At 34.0% G+C, this 20,358-nt stretch overlaps 1 protein-coding gene and 1 long non-coding RNA gene across 3 annotated transcripts in view; one reads left to right on the top strand and one right to left on the bottom strand.

The window, feature by feature from the left end:
- LOC127170389 (uncharacterized) overlaps positions 1-19,451 on the top strand; it is an 82,091-nt gene extending 62,640 nt beyond the window's left edge. Inside the window, exon 3 of the long non-coding RNA XR_007828362.1 lies at positions 19,322-19,451. This is a non-coding gene — a long non-coding RNA (uncharacterized LOC127170389). The remainder of the gene's footprint in view (positions 1-19,321) is intronic.
- Positions 1,226-20,358, bottom strand: part of cps1 (carbamoyl-phosphate synthase 1, mitochondrial) — a 55,539-nt gene continuing 36,406 nt past the window's right edge. For both annotated transcript variants that reach the window (XM_051118250.1, XM_051118248.1), the window contains 10 exons: positions 19,345-19,422; positions 15,848-15,955; positions 14,917-15,006; positions 14,458-14,628; positions 8,811-8,885; positions 8,088-8,186; positions 4,300-4,359; positions 4,028-4,140; positions 2,068-2,197; positions 1,226-1,993 (listed from right to left, as the gene is read on the bottom strand). In XM_051118250.1, the coding sequence (XP_050974207.1) occupies positions 1,865-1,993; positions 2,068-2,197; positions 4,028-4,140; positions 4,300-4,359; positions 8,088-8,186; positions 8,811-8,885; positions 14,458-14,628; positions 14,917-15,006; positions 15,848-15,955; positions 19,345-19,422 (1,053 nt within the window). In that variant the 3' untranslated portion in view covers positions 1,226-1,864. The remainder of the gene's footprint in view (positions 1,994-2,067; positions 2,198-4,027; positions 4,141-4,299; positions 4,360-8,087; positions 8,187-8,810; positions 8,886-14,457; positions 14,629-14,916; positions 15,007-15,847; positions 15,956-19,344; positions 19,423-20,358) is intronic.

Genomic DNA, 20,358 nt, shown 5'->3' with positions numbered 1-20,358 from the left:
ATGAACATTTATAGTTAAGGGCAAAAGTTTACATACACTGTGCAGAATGTGCAAAATGTTAATTATTTTATCAAAATAAAGTGAAATCATACAAAACGCATGTGATTTTTTTTTTTTTTTTTTTTTTTTTTAAATGTATTTTTTTTTTTATTTAGTACTGACCTGAAGAAGGTATTTCACATAAAAGATGTTTACATATAGTCCACAAGAGGAAAATAATAGTTGTATTTATAAAAATGACCCTGTTCAAAAGTTTACATACACATGATTCCTAATACTATGTTGTTACCTGAATGATCCACAGCTGTGTTTTTTGTTTAGTGAAAGTTGTTCATGAGTCCCTTGTTTGTCCTGAAGAGTTAAACTGTCTGCTGTTCTTCAGAAAAATCCTTCAGGTACCACAAATTTTTTGGTTTTTCAGCATTTTTGTTTATTTGAACCCTTTCCACCAATGACTGTATGACTTTGAGATCCATCTTTTCACATTGAGGACAACTGAGGGACTCATATGCAACTATTACAGAAGGTTCAAATGCTCACTGATGCTTCGGAAGAAAAAACGATGCATTAAGAGCCAGGGGTGTAAACCTTTGAACAGAATGATGTGTTTTTGTTATTCTGAAGAAGACAAAAGTTATATTTACCCTGATATTCAAATTCAAGAAGTTGACACCCTTGGCTCTAAATGCATAATTTTTCCTTCTGGAGCATCAGTGAGCATTTGAACCACCTGTAATAGTTGCATATGAATCCCTCAGTTGTCCTCAGTGTAAAAGATGGATCTCAAAATCATACCGTCACCATTGGATAGGGTTTAAATACACAAAAATGCTGAAAAACCAAAGGATTTGTGGGACCTGAAGGATTTTTCTGAAGAACATCAGGCAGTTTTAACTGTCAAATGGACTCATGAACAACTATCATTTAACAACACAGTATTAAGAATCAAGCGTATGTAAACTTTTGAACGTGGTCATTTTTATAAATTCAACTTATTTTCTTTTGTGGACAATACACTGGAAAAAAAAAAAAAAAAAAAAAAAGCAACAACTTAAAATTTTTTGGGTAGCATGAACACTAAGTTGAAACATTTTTTTTTTTTAGTTAACTCAACTCAAATATTAAGATTTTCCATGTAGCACAACTTAACATGTCATGTTGACTAGACTTAATTTTAAGGCACCAAGAACACAATTTTTTTTTTTTTTTTTTTAAACAGTGTAAACGTCTTTCATGTGAAATATCTTATTCAGGTCAGTACTGAATAACAAAAAGAATATACAGAATTTGAAATCTGAGACTTTGTTTCATGTCAAAAGTAACAAATCACAAAGCTTATTCCAATTTATTGGATGGAAAAAAGTGCACTGCAAAGTTCTGTTCTTTAACTGAAAACAGACTAGACTAATCGATTTTCATGGGATTTACTAATATCATTTCGTAAAAATGAGAATTGATTAAAACTGAGAAATCAATATTTTTTTACCCAGCCCTAATCAATACACACCACAACTATAACAGCACATTGGAATAACTTTGAAGTGATTTTCACAAATTTTTTTCCCCTATATGATGAACTATTAAAACAATGACAGCCAATCAGAATCCATCTTGCTTTGAAGAGCTTGAGCATTTGAAGCAGCAGATATAACTGCAGCTTGTGCTTATCATAAACAGAATGCAATCATGCGTTGGTATGGAAGCTACATTACATTAACTCATCTTTATAGTTATCTTGCTTAGTGTGAATGGCTTTTTACTGTTGAGCCCTGTCTAGTTAGATTTATGATTTATAAAAACAATTGTTCATCTGACCCCTGATGGATAACACCAACTGGCTAATTTTTGAGTTAAGTCCCCTGTTTTAGAGGTTACAAGTTAACCATGCAGCAGAGCTCTCCGACAGTCTGGGCTCACGTTGGCGGTAGTGGAAAAGGCTGGTGGCGTCTAAGTCACTGGAATACCTAATGGCTTCTGCAAACAGCTTTACTACCTGCAGAAAAGAGAAACGGGTATTTAATGCTAGAACAAAAATGATTTATGATACATTTAAGAGAGAAGGCTGACCTGAAAGTTAGTGATAAGTGGTACTCCATAATCCACCGCCATTCTGCGGATCTGGAAGTTGTCCTTGAGGAACTTGGTGTTGTTATTAGGTAAGTTGACCACTAGGTCAATGTGTCCTTCACTGATAAGTCTATTCAGAACATAATGCAAAGAGTGATTTATTAAAAATCTTCTTACAATTTTACAGTAGTACACTAAACCTTAAACTGTGATCCCAATTCTTAAATAATGTACATTAAGACGCGATAATAGCTCGTTCTGATTTCTAAATGCAATTAGCCAAATCTGTGATCCAACTTTAGTAAACAACAAAATAGTGTAATAAGACTGCAACCCTTGAGGGTTGATGGCAGACATACTTGAAATATCTCAGCATGCTCGAGTGCTAGAGTGAGCTTTCAATGAAGGCATTTTGCTACGACAGAGCTGTGCACCAGAGTAGAATGCTAACGTAAGTGACACAGATACTTGAACGCCTTAAAAATGACTGGATCTGCTGTTGACAGACTTGGCTTCTGGGGTCTCACAACAGCCGATCGGTGACTGTCATAGCTAAATGTTTCCGATAAACAAAGCCAACAATCAGGGCATGAAAGCAGTACTAATATAGCATGCAGCAGTAGTTATGTGTAACACAAATATATAGTACTATGCAGTACTACTGTAATGTACAGTAGCGACGCTACAAATTTTTTTCCAGTCACTCGAATGCTATTTGAATGTTTGGGATCATTAACAAAAAACAGTTACCACTTAGCACCAAAGCACATTAAAATGTTTAAAAGTGACAGTAAAAACATTTATTATATTTCATAAGATTTTTATTTCAAATAAAAGCTGTTCTTTTGACATTTAAATTAAGCTTCCTAGGAAAAATTTCATTATTGTTTACACAAAAATATTAAGCACCACCCGCTTTCAATGTTTAATAAGAAATGTTTCTTGAGCACCAAATCCGCATATTAGAATTTGCCATCATAAAATTATACTTTAAAATAAATATACTTTAAATTTGAATAATGTTACCCAATAATTTACATTTTTGATCAAATAAATGCAAATAAAATAAATGCTTTGATATATAATATATATTTGGTATATATAAAAACTACCAACCCCAAAGCTTTTTGCACAATGAGTATCACAGTCTTCCAAAAATATTAGTTACAGACAGGCCTAATTTTAGTTTTCTTTTCTTAAAGGAGGGTAAATTGTGAATTTTAAATTAAAATAGGGCTGTCAAATGATTAGTTACAATTGACTGCATGCAAAATAGTCTTTGATTACATAAAATATGTGTGTGTATATTAATTATGTATATATAAATACACACACATATGATTTAAAAATATATGAATATTTATATTTGCATATTTTATATTTATATACTAAATATTGATATGTACATATAACATTTCTTAAATATATAAAAGCATCTGTGTATATACACATAATAAATATACACAGTATACAATATTGTAGGTAAACAAACTTTTGTTGTTTAATCACGATTAATCATTTGACAGCCCTAAATAGAAAAAAAAAAAAAAAAGTAATTTTTAAAAATTAAAAAAATAAACAAAAATGTAAATTAAAATCAATCAATAAAAAGTATTTATTAAAGTGCAATTTTTATTTTGTTAATTTCAATATTTCAATGCATGCATATATATATATATATATATATATATATATATATATATATATATTTTTAAAATGTCTATTAAAGTGCTATACAAATAATAATAATAATAAAAAAAAAAATATATATATATATATATATATATATTATTTTTTTTATTATTATTTTTTTTTTATTATTATTTTTTTATTATTATTATTATTTGTATAGCACTTTAATAGACATTTTAAAAACATTAAGTTGAATATTTATATCAATTGAAAGCTGTACTAGAAATAAAATTAAATTATTTGGTACTCCGAAAGCCAAAGTACTCACCTGCTGATGGTGGGTAAGGCTGTATTTTTGCTTTCACTGCTCGGCCAAGCAACAGGGATTGTTGGAACATCATTAGCAATGAGCCAAGCTGATGTACCCTCTGTGGCATAGAGCTAAAGCCAGAAAAACACAAGCAGATTTGTTCTTTATCCATGCAACATTTGATTCAGCTAAGAAAAAAAAAAAAAAAAAAAAAAACTACTACAGAGTGTGTGCAACTGTTTTGGTTCATGACTGTAAATCAAACCTAATGAAGTGAATGGAAATAACACCTTAAAGCCCTCCTCATGAAGCTGATGAGCAGTGGACAGGAAGTTGGGCCTGAATGAATGCTGGAAACAAAAATGTAAAATAACTGAGAAAGCAGAAAGAAAAAGATAAGCGCACAGAAAAACACTTCAAAGCTAAAAGGTCAGGCAGTCTGTGTGGATGGACGTAGAAGAGAAGACTATTTCTAGAAGAAAAGTCTTCCTCTAAGCACTTCCAGATCAATAGCGTAGCTCTGTGTTCACGGAGACTTAACCACGGGCTGGTAATCAGGCTTTAAAAAGCATGTCAGATCTGCAGTCCCCAGGTACGGCCATCAGGCATGTAGCATCACCAGAAACCAGGGGTTTGTTTCGAATGGGAATTTCATGCTCTCATTCATACCTGAGACTCCATTAGAACACAATGCCGTCTGAACATCGTCAATGACCCTGACAAGATATTTGATTTCCACGCTGAGATTGGGCATGAATCGTAAACATCTGAGAGAGCACAGGAGGAAATGAAAGAGGGCATGTCGATGATGATATTACATCAAAACATAAAACAAAGCCTCTGAATTCCAGTGTTATGGTCAAGGAATAAAATGATGTGTGAACATCGCACAGTTACACCAAAGGAAGGTGCACAACAAAAACATTTTGCCTATAGAAAACCAGAAAAACGGACTAAGCGCTTAGTATTTTAAGCTTTTCAAAATTTCTTTATAAAGCCTGTTTTCATCATGAGGTTTAGTTGCACTAGCTGAATTTGGTAAGACATTTCACTGTGATTCTCAGTCATCTGAAACCCACCAAAATAAAAAAGGAATATTGAGAGTACATAAAACACTGTAACAGAGTGATTCAGGATGCATTTCATGAAGTAACTTTACCCAGTGAATATATGTGATTGTGTATTCACCCCTTTGGGACGGTTACATGTTTATGTGCAGCTTTAGGGAGATTTACATGCAATAAATGTAAACTGTTCTGCACTTGCTTGCTTATTTTAGTAGTTATTTATGGATAGCAATCAAATTTTGTAATACGTGGCTCCATGTTGGATGAGGAAAAAATTTCAAGGAGTACACAGAATATATGCATAATATACATTCAGATTAACAGTCTGTCATGATTGATCTGATCACAGTTATTGGATCCAATCGCAACTAAGATAACTGCACAATTATTATTATTATATCAAAATGTTAATTCATACAAAAAAAAAAAAAAAAAAAGCCTTGTGAGTTTCATCAAACTGCATTATATTATATCATATCATATCATATATATATTATATTATATTATATTATATTATATTATATGTGACTCTGGACCACAAAAACAGTCATAAGTAGCATGGGTACTCACCTGTAGCAATAGCCAACAACATATTGTATGGGTCAAAATTATTGATTTTTCTTTTATGCCAAAAAACATTGGGATATAATTATTATATCATAATATGTCATATATTATTATTATATTATATTATTCTTAATGTGCCTTAAAGGGGTCTTCGGATGCCCATTTTCCACAAGTTGATATGATTCTTTAGGGTCTTAATGAAAAGTCTCTAATATACTTTGATTAAAAATTCTCAATGGTTTTGTAAAACAACAACCTTTTTACCTTGTCAAAATCAGCTCTGCAAAAATCATCTCATTCTAAGTTGTTCCTTTAAATGCAAATGAGCTCTGCTCACCCCGCCCCTCTCTTCTCTCTGTGAAAAGACGGTTTACATTAGCCGCTAAACTTCCTAACTACCACGTTATTAGGAAAGGCGATCGCAAAGATTCATTAAAAAAAAAACAAAAAAAAACCTTATAATCACTTTTGCTGTAAGTGAAGCTGGATCATGAATGAGTCGCGTGAACATAGACGGATGTATGTACATCGGGAGGCACATTCCCTTCACAAACAAATGTAATCTACTGCATCTTCAGCTGCTCAGATGTCGGGAGTAAATCACGACCACTATGTTCATTATTATATCCAGCAACACAACACCTCAATCGCTCAATCGGAGATATTCTTGTCAACATCGAAACAAAGAGGGTGGACTGTGACAGCTGATTCGAGGTAAATCGCTCATGTCAATCAACTATTGTGGGAGCGGCCTCTGTCGGTGTGACGGCATCCGATGACCCCTTTAATTGTACAAGAATGGAAAATTAAATTTGCTAACTATGGTAGAGGGCAAGATTTTCTGGAAGAAAGACCCTAACTTTCAGTAACTGTACATCTTTAGAAGACTATTTAGGGGGAATATAGTGCACAAGTAATGTTGACCATTTTCATAATACTTTTATGAAGCTGTTTGACATTTTTGTAGCTTGACAAACCTAGTTGCCATTCACTATTATTGTATAGAAAATAACAGAACATTCTGCAAAATATCTTTTGTGTTTTACAATTTTGTAATGATGCAAAGGTTAGAAACAGATATTTTACATGTGGATTTTGTCATTAACACTCTTGGGTCGACAAACGCGCTGGAGAATTTTGTGGCGTTTTTTTTTTTTTTTTCCTAATAATGCTGAAAAGAACTTGAATTACTCCATTTTTGATTGTACAGAACGAATACATCATTCAAATCTGTGAAGATTCTACTTTTTTGCATATACTCATAACAAATTCTGTGCTTTTGTAAAATAAAGAAAACAGTGTGCTTTCCGCTGCCTAGGTCTCCATGAACTTTTTCTGAAACTTGTCACAAAAATGAACCAAAACTCAGAAAATACTTGACACACATATCTACTTTTAAATGAAGTCAGTCATGTCGAAAACAAATATTCTCTGCTAAAGTAATTAAATCGTATAAAACCAAAGAGAAATCCAGTCTTTCCTGTCTGAGCTCATTATCTGTAATGTGGTTACAGTCAAGCGCGCTTTTCATGAAAATCGTCCACATGAGATGAGCAAACATGTAAACGCCAACATCACCTCCGTAAACAAAGCGGGAAGATTCATTAAGGTCAACTTTTCATTTCTGGAAGGAGACACACTGAGAGGAATGACCCAGTATTTACCTCAGAATGCTATGCGACGTATGCAAGGAGATCATTTCTGATGAGTAAGTCTTTTTTTTTTTTATTAAATTAATTACTTTTTTTTTTTTTAATTCAAAAATTAAAAATTCTGTCATTAATTATTCACCCTCATGTAATTCCAAACCTGTAAAACCTTTGTTTATCTTCAGAACACAAATTAAGATATTTAGATATTTATTTTTGATTAAATCTGAGAGCTTTCTGACCCTGCATAGACAGCAATGCAACTACCACACTCAAGGCCTAGAAAGGTAGCAAGGACATTAAAATACATGTGACATCTGTGGTTCAACATTAATTTTAGACTGCCACAAAAGAGATGAAATAATTGAATAAAGTCACTATTTTTGTTTTCTTTGCATAACAAAGTCATTCTTGTCATTTTTTAGTGGTTCAATTATGGTTGAACCACTGATGTCACATGGTCTATTTTACTGATGTCCTTGCTATCTTTCTGGGCCTTAAACGTGGCAGTTGTGTTTCTGTCTATGCAGGGTCAGAAAGCGCTTCATTTTTAGGTGAACTAGCCCTATAAGCTTTATAATGTGCACTAAATATATTTTAGAAATTGTTTTCCTACTCGAAAACCTCATATTATAGCTTTTATCATTTTATGTAGAAATAACCTGCTCTGATCAAAACGTCAGAAATGTTCATGTTCTACTGAGTAGATCTGAGAGGATGTAATACAGACAGTCCTCCGAGATTCAATCCTTAAGGAAATTAAAAAAAAAAAAAAAAAAAAAGTTTCTCTCTCACTTGTATCCCAATGAGAATCCCCTTCTGGGGAAGCTTGAATCCCGTAGAGAGCATGGCCTTCAGGAAGGCAGAGTAGATGTTCGGTCCAAAGCAAGCCACCTGCAGAGAGCAAAGGAGAAAAACAAGAGCAAGAAATAAATATCCTGATCTTTAAGATCATGAGCAAATCCGCAAATATTCATCATACAGTAGCACATAGAAACTCCTGGATAAATTATTCATTTATCTCCATTAGTACAATATTCAAAGCCAAGGTGAAATAAATCAAACATATTAAATATGTTGCTGAATGAAGGTAGACTGGTGTGATATTACAATTATGAAAAAAACGGACAGAATGGGGCCATCATAAAATCTGGGGTGGAGATATTGTACTTCCTGCTCTAAAGCTGGAAATCAGTGCTGCGCGATAAAAACACTCCTCCTGCTTCATTGTCCTCCAGGCTGGTTTCTATGGTTTTCCCGTTGCCAGGGAGAGCAGGTAAACCGGCCCGTGTGGAAACATAAAAATGCTCTTGGACAGAGGATGGAAAAACTAGATGTTTGTATCTACGAGCATCATTGAACTAATAAGGCTACAGTTCGTAAACAATATGTAAACATTTATCCCTAACGGTGGGACTGATTCCCAGCAACCTGTGATGAAAACACAAGCTGGAGACACTTCGGATTTTATGACAGATATAACATAATCAATGTGCCTGAAGCAGCTCTATACTATACCTCTCCGGTGGAGGCCATCTCACAACGCAGGACAGGGTCAGCTTCTCTCAACCGAGGCCAGGAAAACATCGGAGCCTAACAAAGAGTAAAAAAAACATTCAATTTCTATTTTTTCAATATATATATTTTTTTAAATGGCTGATCCATATATGATACAAATGTCTTAAATGCAAATTAGCATTTAAGGGTTTTTAAAATGTTTTAGAAAGAAGTCTTATCTCATCAAGGCTACATTTATTTGATAAAAAAAAAAAAAAGAAAAAAAAAAAAAAAAAACTACCAAGATTTTTAATGTTTTTTCTTCAAATTTTCTTCTGCTCACCAAACATGCATTTATTTGATCACAAGTACAGCAAAAACAGTAAAATTTTGATATATTTTTACTATTTAAAATAACTGTTTTCTTTTTGAATATATTTTAAAATGTAATTTATTCCTGTGATTTCAAAGCTGAATTTTTCATTACTCCAGTCATATGATCCTTCAGAAATCATTTTAACAGCTGAGTAGAATTTTTTTCAGGTTTCTTTAATGCAACAGAATTTATCTGATAGAGAAATCAATTTAAAGCATCCTTGCTAACTAAAAGTATTAATTTCTATCATTTCTATCATCATTATATTATACTGACTCCAAGCTTTTAAATGGCATGGTGTATAATGTTACAAAAGATTTTTATTTCAGATGCTGTTTTTCTGAACTTTCTATTCATCAAAGAAACCTGAAAAAAAAAAAAAAAAAAAAAACTACTCAGCTGTTTTCAACATAATAATAATAATAATAATAATAATAATAATAATAATAAAAGTTTCTTAAGCAGCAAATCAGAATATTAGAATAATTTCTGAAGTATCATGTGACTGTAGTAATAATGCTAAAAAATCAGCCTTGAAACCACAGGAATTAATATATATTCAAATAGAAAACAGTTATTTTAAATAGTAAAAATACTTCAAAATTTGGTCACACTCTATGTTAAGGTCCAGTTCTCCCTATTAAACCATTAATTATGGCTTTTGCCTTAATAAACCTCTAATTCACTGCCTATTAATAGTTAGTAAGTTAGTTGTTAAGTTCAAGTATTGGGTAGGACTAGGGATGTAGAATATGGTCATGCTGAACAGGTGCTTTATAAGTACTAATAAACACCAATATGTTAATAATAGGCATGCTAGTAACTAGTTAATAGTAAGAATTGTTCCCTATACTAAAGTGTTATCCAAAATTTTACTGTTTTGCTGTACTTTGGATCAAATAAATGCAGGCTTGGTGAGCACTGGAGACTTCTTTAAAAAAAAAAAAAAAAAATACAAAATTTGACTGGTAGTGTATATATGATGAACAGAACAAATGAAATGTACTACAGTTGATTTCTTGTACTACTCTGTCATGCATCTAGAATGATTTTGATTTGCATGTACAACTTCAAAAGAAAGTTTGCTATATATTTATGCAACTATGTAGGCTTCCATTTATTTAGAAAATCCATCTGATACAAATGCTGTTTACCTCCTGACACTTATCTGTGAAGCATTATTGCGCAGTGCTTATCACGAATCCTGGAACAAGAAAGCGAGAAAATGTATACAAGCCTAATGAAAGTCTAATGTGACTCTTTTTATTATAGGGTTAATGGTTTCAAGAGCATTTGACATGTTAGGGTGCTTCTCACCAATCAAAAGATATTATATGAGAACTTCTCATATCAAAACTGTAAACCTGCTACACCACTGCCACCCACAGGCCAAAACATTAGCAGACCTGAATCATCCACACTGGGGGCATTCAAAAGCATCAGCTTGTGGAAGAGGCTCAACAATAAATTCAAAAGACACAGTGAAGCGACTTAAATTGAGGTACCTGACATTTTGAATAAGCAGAATGCATATGTCAAAGAAAAAAGATGCTGGATGAATTTCAATATTGGTGTCGTCTTATAGTACATGGCGAGACTGTTAAAGTCTCAATGTTTTAGACTGGACCAACAGGGGAGAGGTTTGACTTCTACTGAAGCAGTTCTCAAGAGACGGGGTGAGCTGATTGCCCTCTGAGAAGTGACGTCCTTATCTCTCCAATTAAAAGGAGACAGCTCCTATTACCTGCACAGGGGACGCGGGACGCAGATTAATACGCCACCGCGGCCTCCACTGCAGAGCGCCACCAGAGGGAACTCATCCTTGAAGCCATCTAATCAGCCCTGGATAAGCCAGCCTCACTTACGCATATAAATGTGAGAGAAGGCCGCACTGACGGGAATAAACACAAGCAGCTTTGATTCATCCTGGTATTGATGCATTGTTGGCTGTTAATGTGGCAGGAATCCCAGTAGGCACCTCCAACAGACTGAACTGTGGAGGTGAAGGACACTACTACTTCTACTACTACTATTATTCTAAACCGGGCACCATTCCTGAGCCAGTTCATCGTCATAGAAGATACATTATTTACTACTGAACCCCCTGAGGATTCACACTACCCTGCGAGGAGAATCCCAGAACATCTTGGGTGAAGTAGCAAAGAGTGGTCTTCACTATTACCAATTTATAGAGCTTCTTTTAAAGGCCAGTGGTTGGCATGGAAACCAGGCCTTCCTGGTCCCAACGGGTTACTGCATACATTACAAGAGAAAAACTGAAAATATTCTACACCAACAATTGCATCACATAATGCCGGCGGAAAGCTGTAGAGAAATCAGTGAGCAAATTTATATTGGATCTTTACAGAGATAACAGGATCACCTTGGTGGACCTATTTCCCGAAAAACCATGGTTCTGTGGTTAATGTGAGGTGCAGAGATTTCTGAACAAGGATAACAAGCTTTTTCATGAGACACAAAGGAGTGTGTCCATACACTCTGAAAAACTCGAACATGCTGACCTTCCTGCAACAGCCATCTGTGAAGCTGAGGAAAGCGGGTTAAGACTTTACATTAGATACTTGTTAGGCAGGAAGAGCAGTGTTTCTCAGATGCTAGCCAGCAAAAGAAACATGAAACATGACCATGTACCGATGTGGACCCGCATCTGAATACTCAATTGTTCAGTTGTGAAGTGTTCAATTACTTTATAGTCCTTTTACCTTTACTATCGTTACACTTTTTCTTAGGTGCCACAGATCTGTTTATTCTGAACAATGCCATGCAATATAGAAAAAATGATGATTAATATGTATACACTACTGTTTAAAAGTTTGGGGTTGGTAAGATTTTTAAATGTTTTTAACAAAGTCTCTTATGTAAGGAAGCCCGTTTCCAGTTTCCACCACTGCATACATTTTTTTTTTTTTAAAAGGCAATTGAAACTTCTCACTTCTCACAAGAGTTTTTTCCTCAGAATTGCATGATAGAATCTCGCAATTGCAAGGAAAAAAAAACTCAGAACTGCAATTTAGAAAGAAACTTAGAATTGCAAAATATAAATTTGATCTTCTAAGAAATCAAATAGAAAAGAATTGCAAGATATAAACTCACAATTTTAACTTTTTCTCAGAACTGCAAGTTTCTAACTCGTAATTTTGACTTTCTAACACGCAATTGTGAGTTTGTGTCAGAACTGAGATATAAACTCGCAATTCTGAGAACATCACCCTTTTTCCCCTTCATAAGTCGCAACTGCGAGTTTATCCGACAATTCTGAAAAAAAATCAGATCTGCGAGATACAAACTCGGATTTGTCAGAAAAAAAGTAAAAACTGCAAGTTTATATCTCGCAATTCTGATGTTTTTTGCAGTTGTGAGATTATATCCTGCAATTCTGACTTAATAAATCACTATTCTGATTTATAACTCGCAATTGAGAGTTTATATCACAGTGGCAGAAACGGGCTTCCATACTTATGCTCACCAAGCCTGAAATTAATTGATAAATGCAGTGAAAACCAGTAATATTGTGAAATATTATTAAAATTTAATATAACTTTCTATTTAATATATTTAAAATTTAAACATCTTTACTGTCACTTTTGACACATTGATTCATGTCAAAGATTAATGTGTGAATGTTAAATATAAGTATTAATTTTTCTAATGTATAACTGTATGTATATTATATATATATATATATATATATATATATATATAGATATATAGAGATATATATATATATATATATATATATATATATATATATATATATATATATATATATATATAGATATATAGAGATATATATATATATATATATATATATAGATAACTGAAATTAACACTAAGATTATTAAATGCTGTGGAAGTATTGTTCACAAGTATTGTTCATGTTAACTAATGTAGTCAACTAATGTTAACTAATGAACCTTACTGTAAAGTGTTACCATTATTTTATACATTTTCATTTGCTCTTGTTGTTGACCAGGAGATGAAACAACTGACTTGTGAGTGAGTTTTCGTTCATGACATTTTTCTCTTATGGGAACCTGAAGAAAAAGATCACGAGAGATACATTTGAAAAAGAAAGAAAGAGAATGAATCTTTAATCTTGCAAGAGAGTGTAAATCCCCTATACGTCTCTCTCCAACAGAAACATCCAGTTAGCTGTTTAAAATTCCTCTCAGCACTAAATGAGGTATTTAAAACTTTGAGATTGGCAGGAGACAGGGATTATTCCCTTGTGATTGGCTCCTCTTTGCGGCTATTGCACTGAAACTCCTTGATCATTTCACAGGAAATGACTTTGGGAGAATAGAGACACCATTCAGGCGGCAAGTGTCTTAGACTCATGTAACTACTCTGACTACTGGACCTGTGATACAAACCAGCACTAACACTCTCGTAATTTAATTGCACAATCAATCGCTTTTAAAGCCGATTAACTGTCTTGCTCAGTAAGTAGTAACTAGTTACATAACAAATTAACCTCTAAACAATATGTGGTATGCTATATTATGCTGGGAATGCATGTTGTTGGGTTTTTTTTTTTGCATTAAATCAGCTGAATCTTACTAAAATGACAGTAAAGATTTATGATGATAAAGATTTCTGGGCAAATGTCAACCTTACAATGAAAAAATAAAGTTTTTACCAAAGGTTTTTACTATACTGATAGCACAGATGTCAACATTTGTTGGTTCGAATACACATGTGAGGTCTCTCTTAAAGTTTTTAGTGCATGATTTTCCATAATCTGGAAAGTGCTATTTTCAGGCTTGTCACATCCATAACAGTACATATTCTATACTTTAAAATAAAGTAACAATTATATGTTCTGTGAAGAGCCATCGCTTCTCTATTTGTTGGGTATTATTGCGTCTGGTTTGTGCATTTTAATTTGCAGAAATCCTACAAAGTATATAGTTTCCTTCAAAAATGGTGTCCCTTTTTGTCACATCCATAACGGATTATTATTTTCCTTTTTTAACATAGAAAACTTGCGCATAGACTGATATTTTTCTGATGTTTAGACTCTATCAACAAGGGTTTATTAAAATATAAACAGATGGTTCGGTATATTGGTAATACATACATTCTCTAAGCATTTATTTGTTACATCCATAACGCTGGATTTGCCCTTCTGTTTTAAATAATATTTCACAGTATTACTGTTTTACTATATTTGATCAAATACATGCAACCTACTGTATGGATAAATACATAAATAAAATCTTTTAAAAATAAGTTTACATACATTTACAGTACTTTACTTGACATGCATACCTTAATGCCAACATAGTCGACTGGAATGATTGGGTTTTCTAGGGAGGGCAGACGAGATTCGTCCAGCGGCTCACCCACCATGACCCTTGTGGCCACGTCGATGAAGTCCACACCAATAGTTTTAGAGACGAAAGGGAAAGATCGAGAGGCACGGAGGTTACACTCAATCACCTATGACAGAAACGCACAGTCCTGAGTAACCAGCAGACATATTTTACAAATTACAATATAAAGCTTAATAAAAAGCTCAGCATGATTCATTTCTTCTTTACAATGACCTAATGTTTTTTAAGGAAAGCATAATTTACAGAGTAAATAAAGAATGGAAAAAAGTTATAATATAATTCCGGATCAAAAATGTTTCTAAATGTTGTCGGTTCACTGGCCATGAAAAAGTAATGTTCAAATTCATATCTTAAAAGTCACAGACACATTTTTCACGAAGCACCAATAACTTACCATTACATCATTGCCTTTCACCAAAAATTGAGTGTTAAATGGCCCTGAAATCTCAAACGCCTTTGCAATTTTCTGCGTAGCAGTCTTCACCTAAAATAAAAAAAATATATATTATAAAAATATATAAATAAAACCTACAAGTAATAGCTCAAAGTCTTTACATATGAACAGGCAGAAAGCATCAATCACTGTCTAAGTTATGCATGTCCGCTCAAATACCAATCAAATGCACAACATTTTAGGAAGAGCAGAAAGTTTAATATCAACTCTGATAAACTGAGGGAGCTGAAAAGAGAAGGCTTTGATGGACGGCTGGCCCTCTGAGAGACTGTTCGTAACTTTGCTGGGAATAAACACGCTTTGTCAGATGTGTTTTAAGAAGTGGATTTCACTATCACACAAACTATTTTTGACAGTCGGCTTTGATTCAGCTTTAGGAGACTGAAAAGTCACATCTGTGGCTCATAAAATACACAATCAAGACCATACAGTCCTGAAGGGAAAGAAACTTTAGATTAAAAATGACACCAGCAGGTGTTTTTATATATATATATATATATATATAAAGCCCGATTTTATTTTTCCTGTTCAGACTAAAGGTGTTTTAGTAACGATGCAAACTTTAGTAATGGATGTTTTAGCATTATGTTCTTCATTAGGACAGAATGCCAGATTCAAAAACAGGAAAAGCCACAATGTTTTAAAGAAAACACGATGCAAAAACTTCTACAAATCGTGTACAAAAAAAAAAAATCAGAGACACAATAACAAAAAATGTTCTATGCTATAAAGTCCATTCGGATGAGGCTTGCAAAAATGTGTTGATATGAGATGGAAAGGCAAAGGGGAAAAAAAAAAAACAAAAAAAAAAATGTCTGTCTGGACAAGGTGGAAACCAGCTTGCTTTGTTGAATGGAAATGAGGTTGAGACCTTCTCCAGAGCTCCCTGGCTGATGGTCTGGGTGGGCAGCATGAGTGTGGCGTCTCCTGAGTGCACTCCTGCGTCCTCCACATGCTCTGTGATAGCGTGAGCCAGCACCTGTAACCACAACCATATTTGTGACCCTGGACCACAAAACCAGTCTTAAGCCGCTGGGGTATATTTATAGCAATAGCCAAAAATACATTGTATAGGTCAAAATTATTGATTTTTCTTTTGTGCCAAAAATCATTAGGAAATTAAGTAAAGATCATGTTCAATGAAGATATTTTGTAAAAATTCCTACTGTAAATATATCAAAACATAACATTTTTGATTAGTAATATGCACTGCTAAGAAGAACTTCATTTGGACAACTTTAAAGGCGATTTATTCAATATTTAGATTTTTTTGCACCCACGGACTCCAGATTTTCAAATAGTTGTATCTCAGCCAAATATTGTCCTATCCTAACAAACATCAATGGAAAGCTTATTCAGCTTGATTTATAAATCTCAATTTCAAAAAATTGACCCTTATGACTGATTTTGTGGTTCAGGGTCACATTTAAAAAAGCTTGTATTTACTTTTGCATTTTTCAAATCATGGATGGGCTTGTGTCTTTCATTGCACCAACAATATTGCAACAACAACCTGTACCTTGAACTACCACAGTCACTTAAGCACTGGGTAATTTCCAGTAGACTGTGGAATAGGGGTGGGAGAATTCTCCGATGCATCGCGATTCTCTCTTCAACAATTCTGAATATTTCACAATCAATTCTGAGGTAGTTTTTTTTCCCCACATGTGGCACATGTGCGCGCTAGAGACGTGGAATTTGTGCTGTGAGAAGCGCATGTGCACCAGTGGTTGGCTGACGCAGAAACAAGCCATCCTCACGTGGCGCAAGCAACTGAAATGAATGGGTTTCGCAGCGCTTTCCATGTTCAGCATAAACGCCACTAGACACATGCGCATTGATTGACAGTGTGTGCTTCCACTCATTTTTACTTTAGATATGCTCTCATTAATGCGGTTTGGAACGTAGTATTATTCGATGCACAAAACTCGCGCACTGATGGACTGTCATGTGCGCTTTGTGTTTGTTGTCCTGAAGATCGACTGTGGCTGCGGTTAAATGCACTTCCATTTTCGAATACTTTTATAAGAAGTTTATGTTTGCACAGTCAGTTATGTTTTCAAAGCAGGACAAAACATCTAATATATTGAAACAGATCTGTGTATTAGTGTGAACGCAGTCTGTTAAAGCTGCCACTGTCTATGATCTCATCAGCAATAATCAAACAGCAATAATGCTGAGGAAAAAAGAAAATCCCAAAACTATTGTCTGAAAACTTTCGATACTTAAAGAACACTTATTTTAAATAAATGATTGTTTTAAAAATATAATATAATATAATAAAAAATGTATATTAAAAAAAAAGTTTGCACAAAATAAATTTGATCTAAAATTTATATGAAAATGTAGCCATGTGCAGTAATATTGAAAACTGAGAATGTGATGCACAGTGATATTGAGTTGATAAGGAAAATTGTAATTTAACTGAATCATGAAACGATGAAGTATCAAGAATAGTTTTGGAATCGGATTGTGACTTCCGAAAATCGGATCAGATCGTGAAGTGCCTGAAGATTCCCAACCCTACGGTGGAAGTGATATCGGGTCCTTAAGAGCTGGGACTAAAATAGGTCATTTAGTTGTTCCAGTTAGCAAACACAAATTTCAAGGGGTAAGGCCCCATTTTTATGAGTCTTTTATCTGCTTTTATGCAGAAAATTTTAGGTGTGATTTAGAGTAGCGTTGGGTTTTGACACAAATTTCACGATTTGATTCAGATTCAGAAGCTTACGATACGATACAATATGACGATACAATTCAATATCAATTACTTTGGATATGAGGTACAGTACATACCAAATTTTCTCAAGGACAAAAAAAAAAAAAAAAATTCTCAAATAAATGTTAGTCGGTGCCACATTACTATTATATTGAAGGTTAAAATGTACCTATTTTGTATACAAACGAATTACACTCAATTAAGTTATGAAGTTATAATTACATAACTATATTTCTACTCCAATTAATTTTTTTAAACACTAATTGAGCTATTACATGAAACAGGATATGGATTTTGGTAAGTTGTTTACAGTATGTTTGAAATACCTTTGGATGTTCATTCATGTTTATTTCATGCTATACCTTGTATTAAAGTGGAGAACACGATCTTTGCATGTGCGCTTTGTGCCACCACTTCTCCTAAACTGAGGCACTACAGCGATCTGTCACTCCATAATACACAGCACCAAAATGCCAATTATTGTTTCAATACTGTAATAAAAGAGCAGTAATTGAAATCTGAGTTTCATATCAAAAGTAACAAAGCTACAAAGTGCTACAAAGTTCCGTTCGTTAACTTAAAACAGGCTAGACTAATCGATTCTTGGAATTTTAAAAATCAATATTGTTTAATAAAAATGAGAATCGATTAAAGAAATCGATCGAGAAATCTTTTTTTTTTTTTAATCCAGCCCTAGTGTGATTTAATAGTTATTACACACCAGGACTGGGATAGCCTCGGTTTATTAGGTGTGAGCAGTCAGATTCTTTGTTCAGCCAAACAAAAGACAGATTTTGACACAAGTTTAAACAAAAACAGCCTACAGTTAAAGGGACAGTTCACCCAAAAATAACAATTCTGTCATCATTTACTCACCCTGACTCAACCAAACAGTTGTTGGTAACCACTGACTTGCATAGTATTTCTTTCCATATGGAAGTCAATAGATACTATAAAGCAGGCATGGGCAAACTCGGTTCTGGAGGGCCGGTGTCCTGCAGAGTTTAGCGCTGATTCTGATAAAACTCACCTGTCTGTAGCTTTCTAGTAATCCTGAAGACTTTGATTAGCTTGTTCAGGTGCGTTTGATCAGGGTTGGAGCTCAACTGTGCAGGGACACTGGCCCTCCAGGATTGAGTTTGTCCATACCTGCTGTAAACTGTTTGTTACTGACATTCTTTAAAATATCTTCTTTTCTGTTCAACAAAGAAACTCATTCAGATTTGGAACAACTTGAGGGCAAGTAAATGATTTTAATCACTTAAGTGCAAAAACTTAATGTCTTGCAATCATCAAAATTTTACTCCCCACAAGAACAAAAAAATGTGATAAAGCCATGATAAAGGAAGAGATGGAAAATGCTAGAAGCATTTTCAAGACAGAAGCAGCCTGAGCCCTTTTTCATTTTGGAATTATTTGGTTGTCTTGTTTTTGTTATGTGTGGGTGTGTGGGATAACGTAATGTTCTCAAAGGTCTTACACAACAAATTGTATCCTCTACACAAACCACTGCAACGTGGATCTTCGATTTGGGAAAGTTTCCATCAAAATCATATTTTCCACTTTCTGTGTTCAGATTTAATGCCTGGCAAAGTTATTATACTCATTTCACCCATTTTCTCTTAGAAAATTATTCGAACATCTCTCACCTTGCCTGTTCTGGCCACTGCATCCACCTCCACTTCTCTGGCACCACGGATGAATTTGGTGATGACCACGGGATGATCCTGTTCCAGAGAAAATGCTGTGAATAACACTGTTGCTGAAAAACGTCTCTTGAGAATACTGCAAAGGGCATCGAAAATACTGTATGGAAAAGCTGATTCAAAGGGCCTTTCAAGGCTATAGCTGTACATTAACAAGGACAGAGTGTTTGTGAAATGCTTCCCAGAATTGTTAACCCTCTCTTACAGCCACACCAACCAGGGCCATTCTGTTACTTAAGTGAATACAAGCATAATGCCATGTGGAACTGAACCCTTTCACCCCTCAACTGTCTGAAAGACCTGTCTCTATTCCAGTCTTATGATATCCATTAGCCATCTGACTGGCTATATGAGCTGTACATATACCTGACAGACACTGAAAATAATAAATTGATGGGAAAGTGAAGCTTTCAGGCTTTTAGATTTTCATTGAATGAGGTACTGACGCACAAATGCGGATATTGATTATTTCAGCCTTTTACACTGTGTAGTTACCACTGTGTGGCAGTTGATTTATCATACAGTAAATAACAGGATGACCCTTTGGCGAGTATTTGTCTTGAATATCATAGAAATGAATTGAATTTTAAATATATTTTTAATATGAAATAGATAATTAATAGTAATATTTTACTGTTATTTTACTGTTTTTGAACAAATAAATGCAGCCTTGGTCAGACTTTTCACAAACATAATCAAGTCTTACAGTTCCCAAACTTCTGAAAGGTAATATATATAGTGTATGGAGAGGAAGAGAATAAACAGTAAATGCACTAAGCAAATATATCTCTACCTGATGAAAGATGAACTGAGGCTAATTGAGTGCTTGAGAACATTATGTGTTCAGCTCAATCCAGCCTTTTCATTTTACCAGAGCCATAAAAGGGTTCACAACTCTCTATAAATCTATATATATCATTGATCTGCACCGTTATATGGCTGTGAAGTAAAAGACCT

This window comes from Labeo rohita, chromosome 9 (genome assembly GCF_022985175.1).
Source record: "Labeo rohita strain BAU-BD-2019 chromosome 9, IGBB_LRoh.1.0, whole genome shotgun sequence".
NCBI classification, from domain to species: domain Eukaryota; kingdom Metazoa; phylum Chordata; class Actinopteri; order Cypriniformes; family Cyprinidae; genus Labeo; species Labeo rohita.
This window is presented reverse-complemented; position numbering and strand designations above follow the sequence as displayed.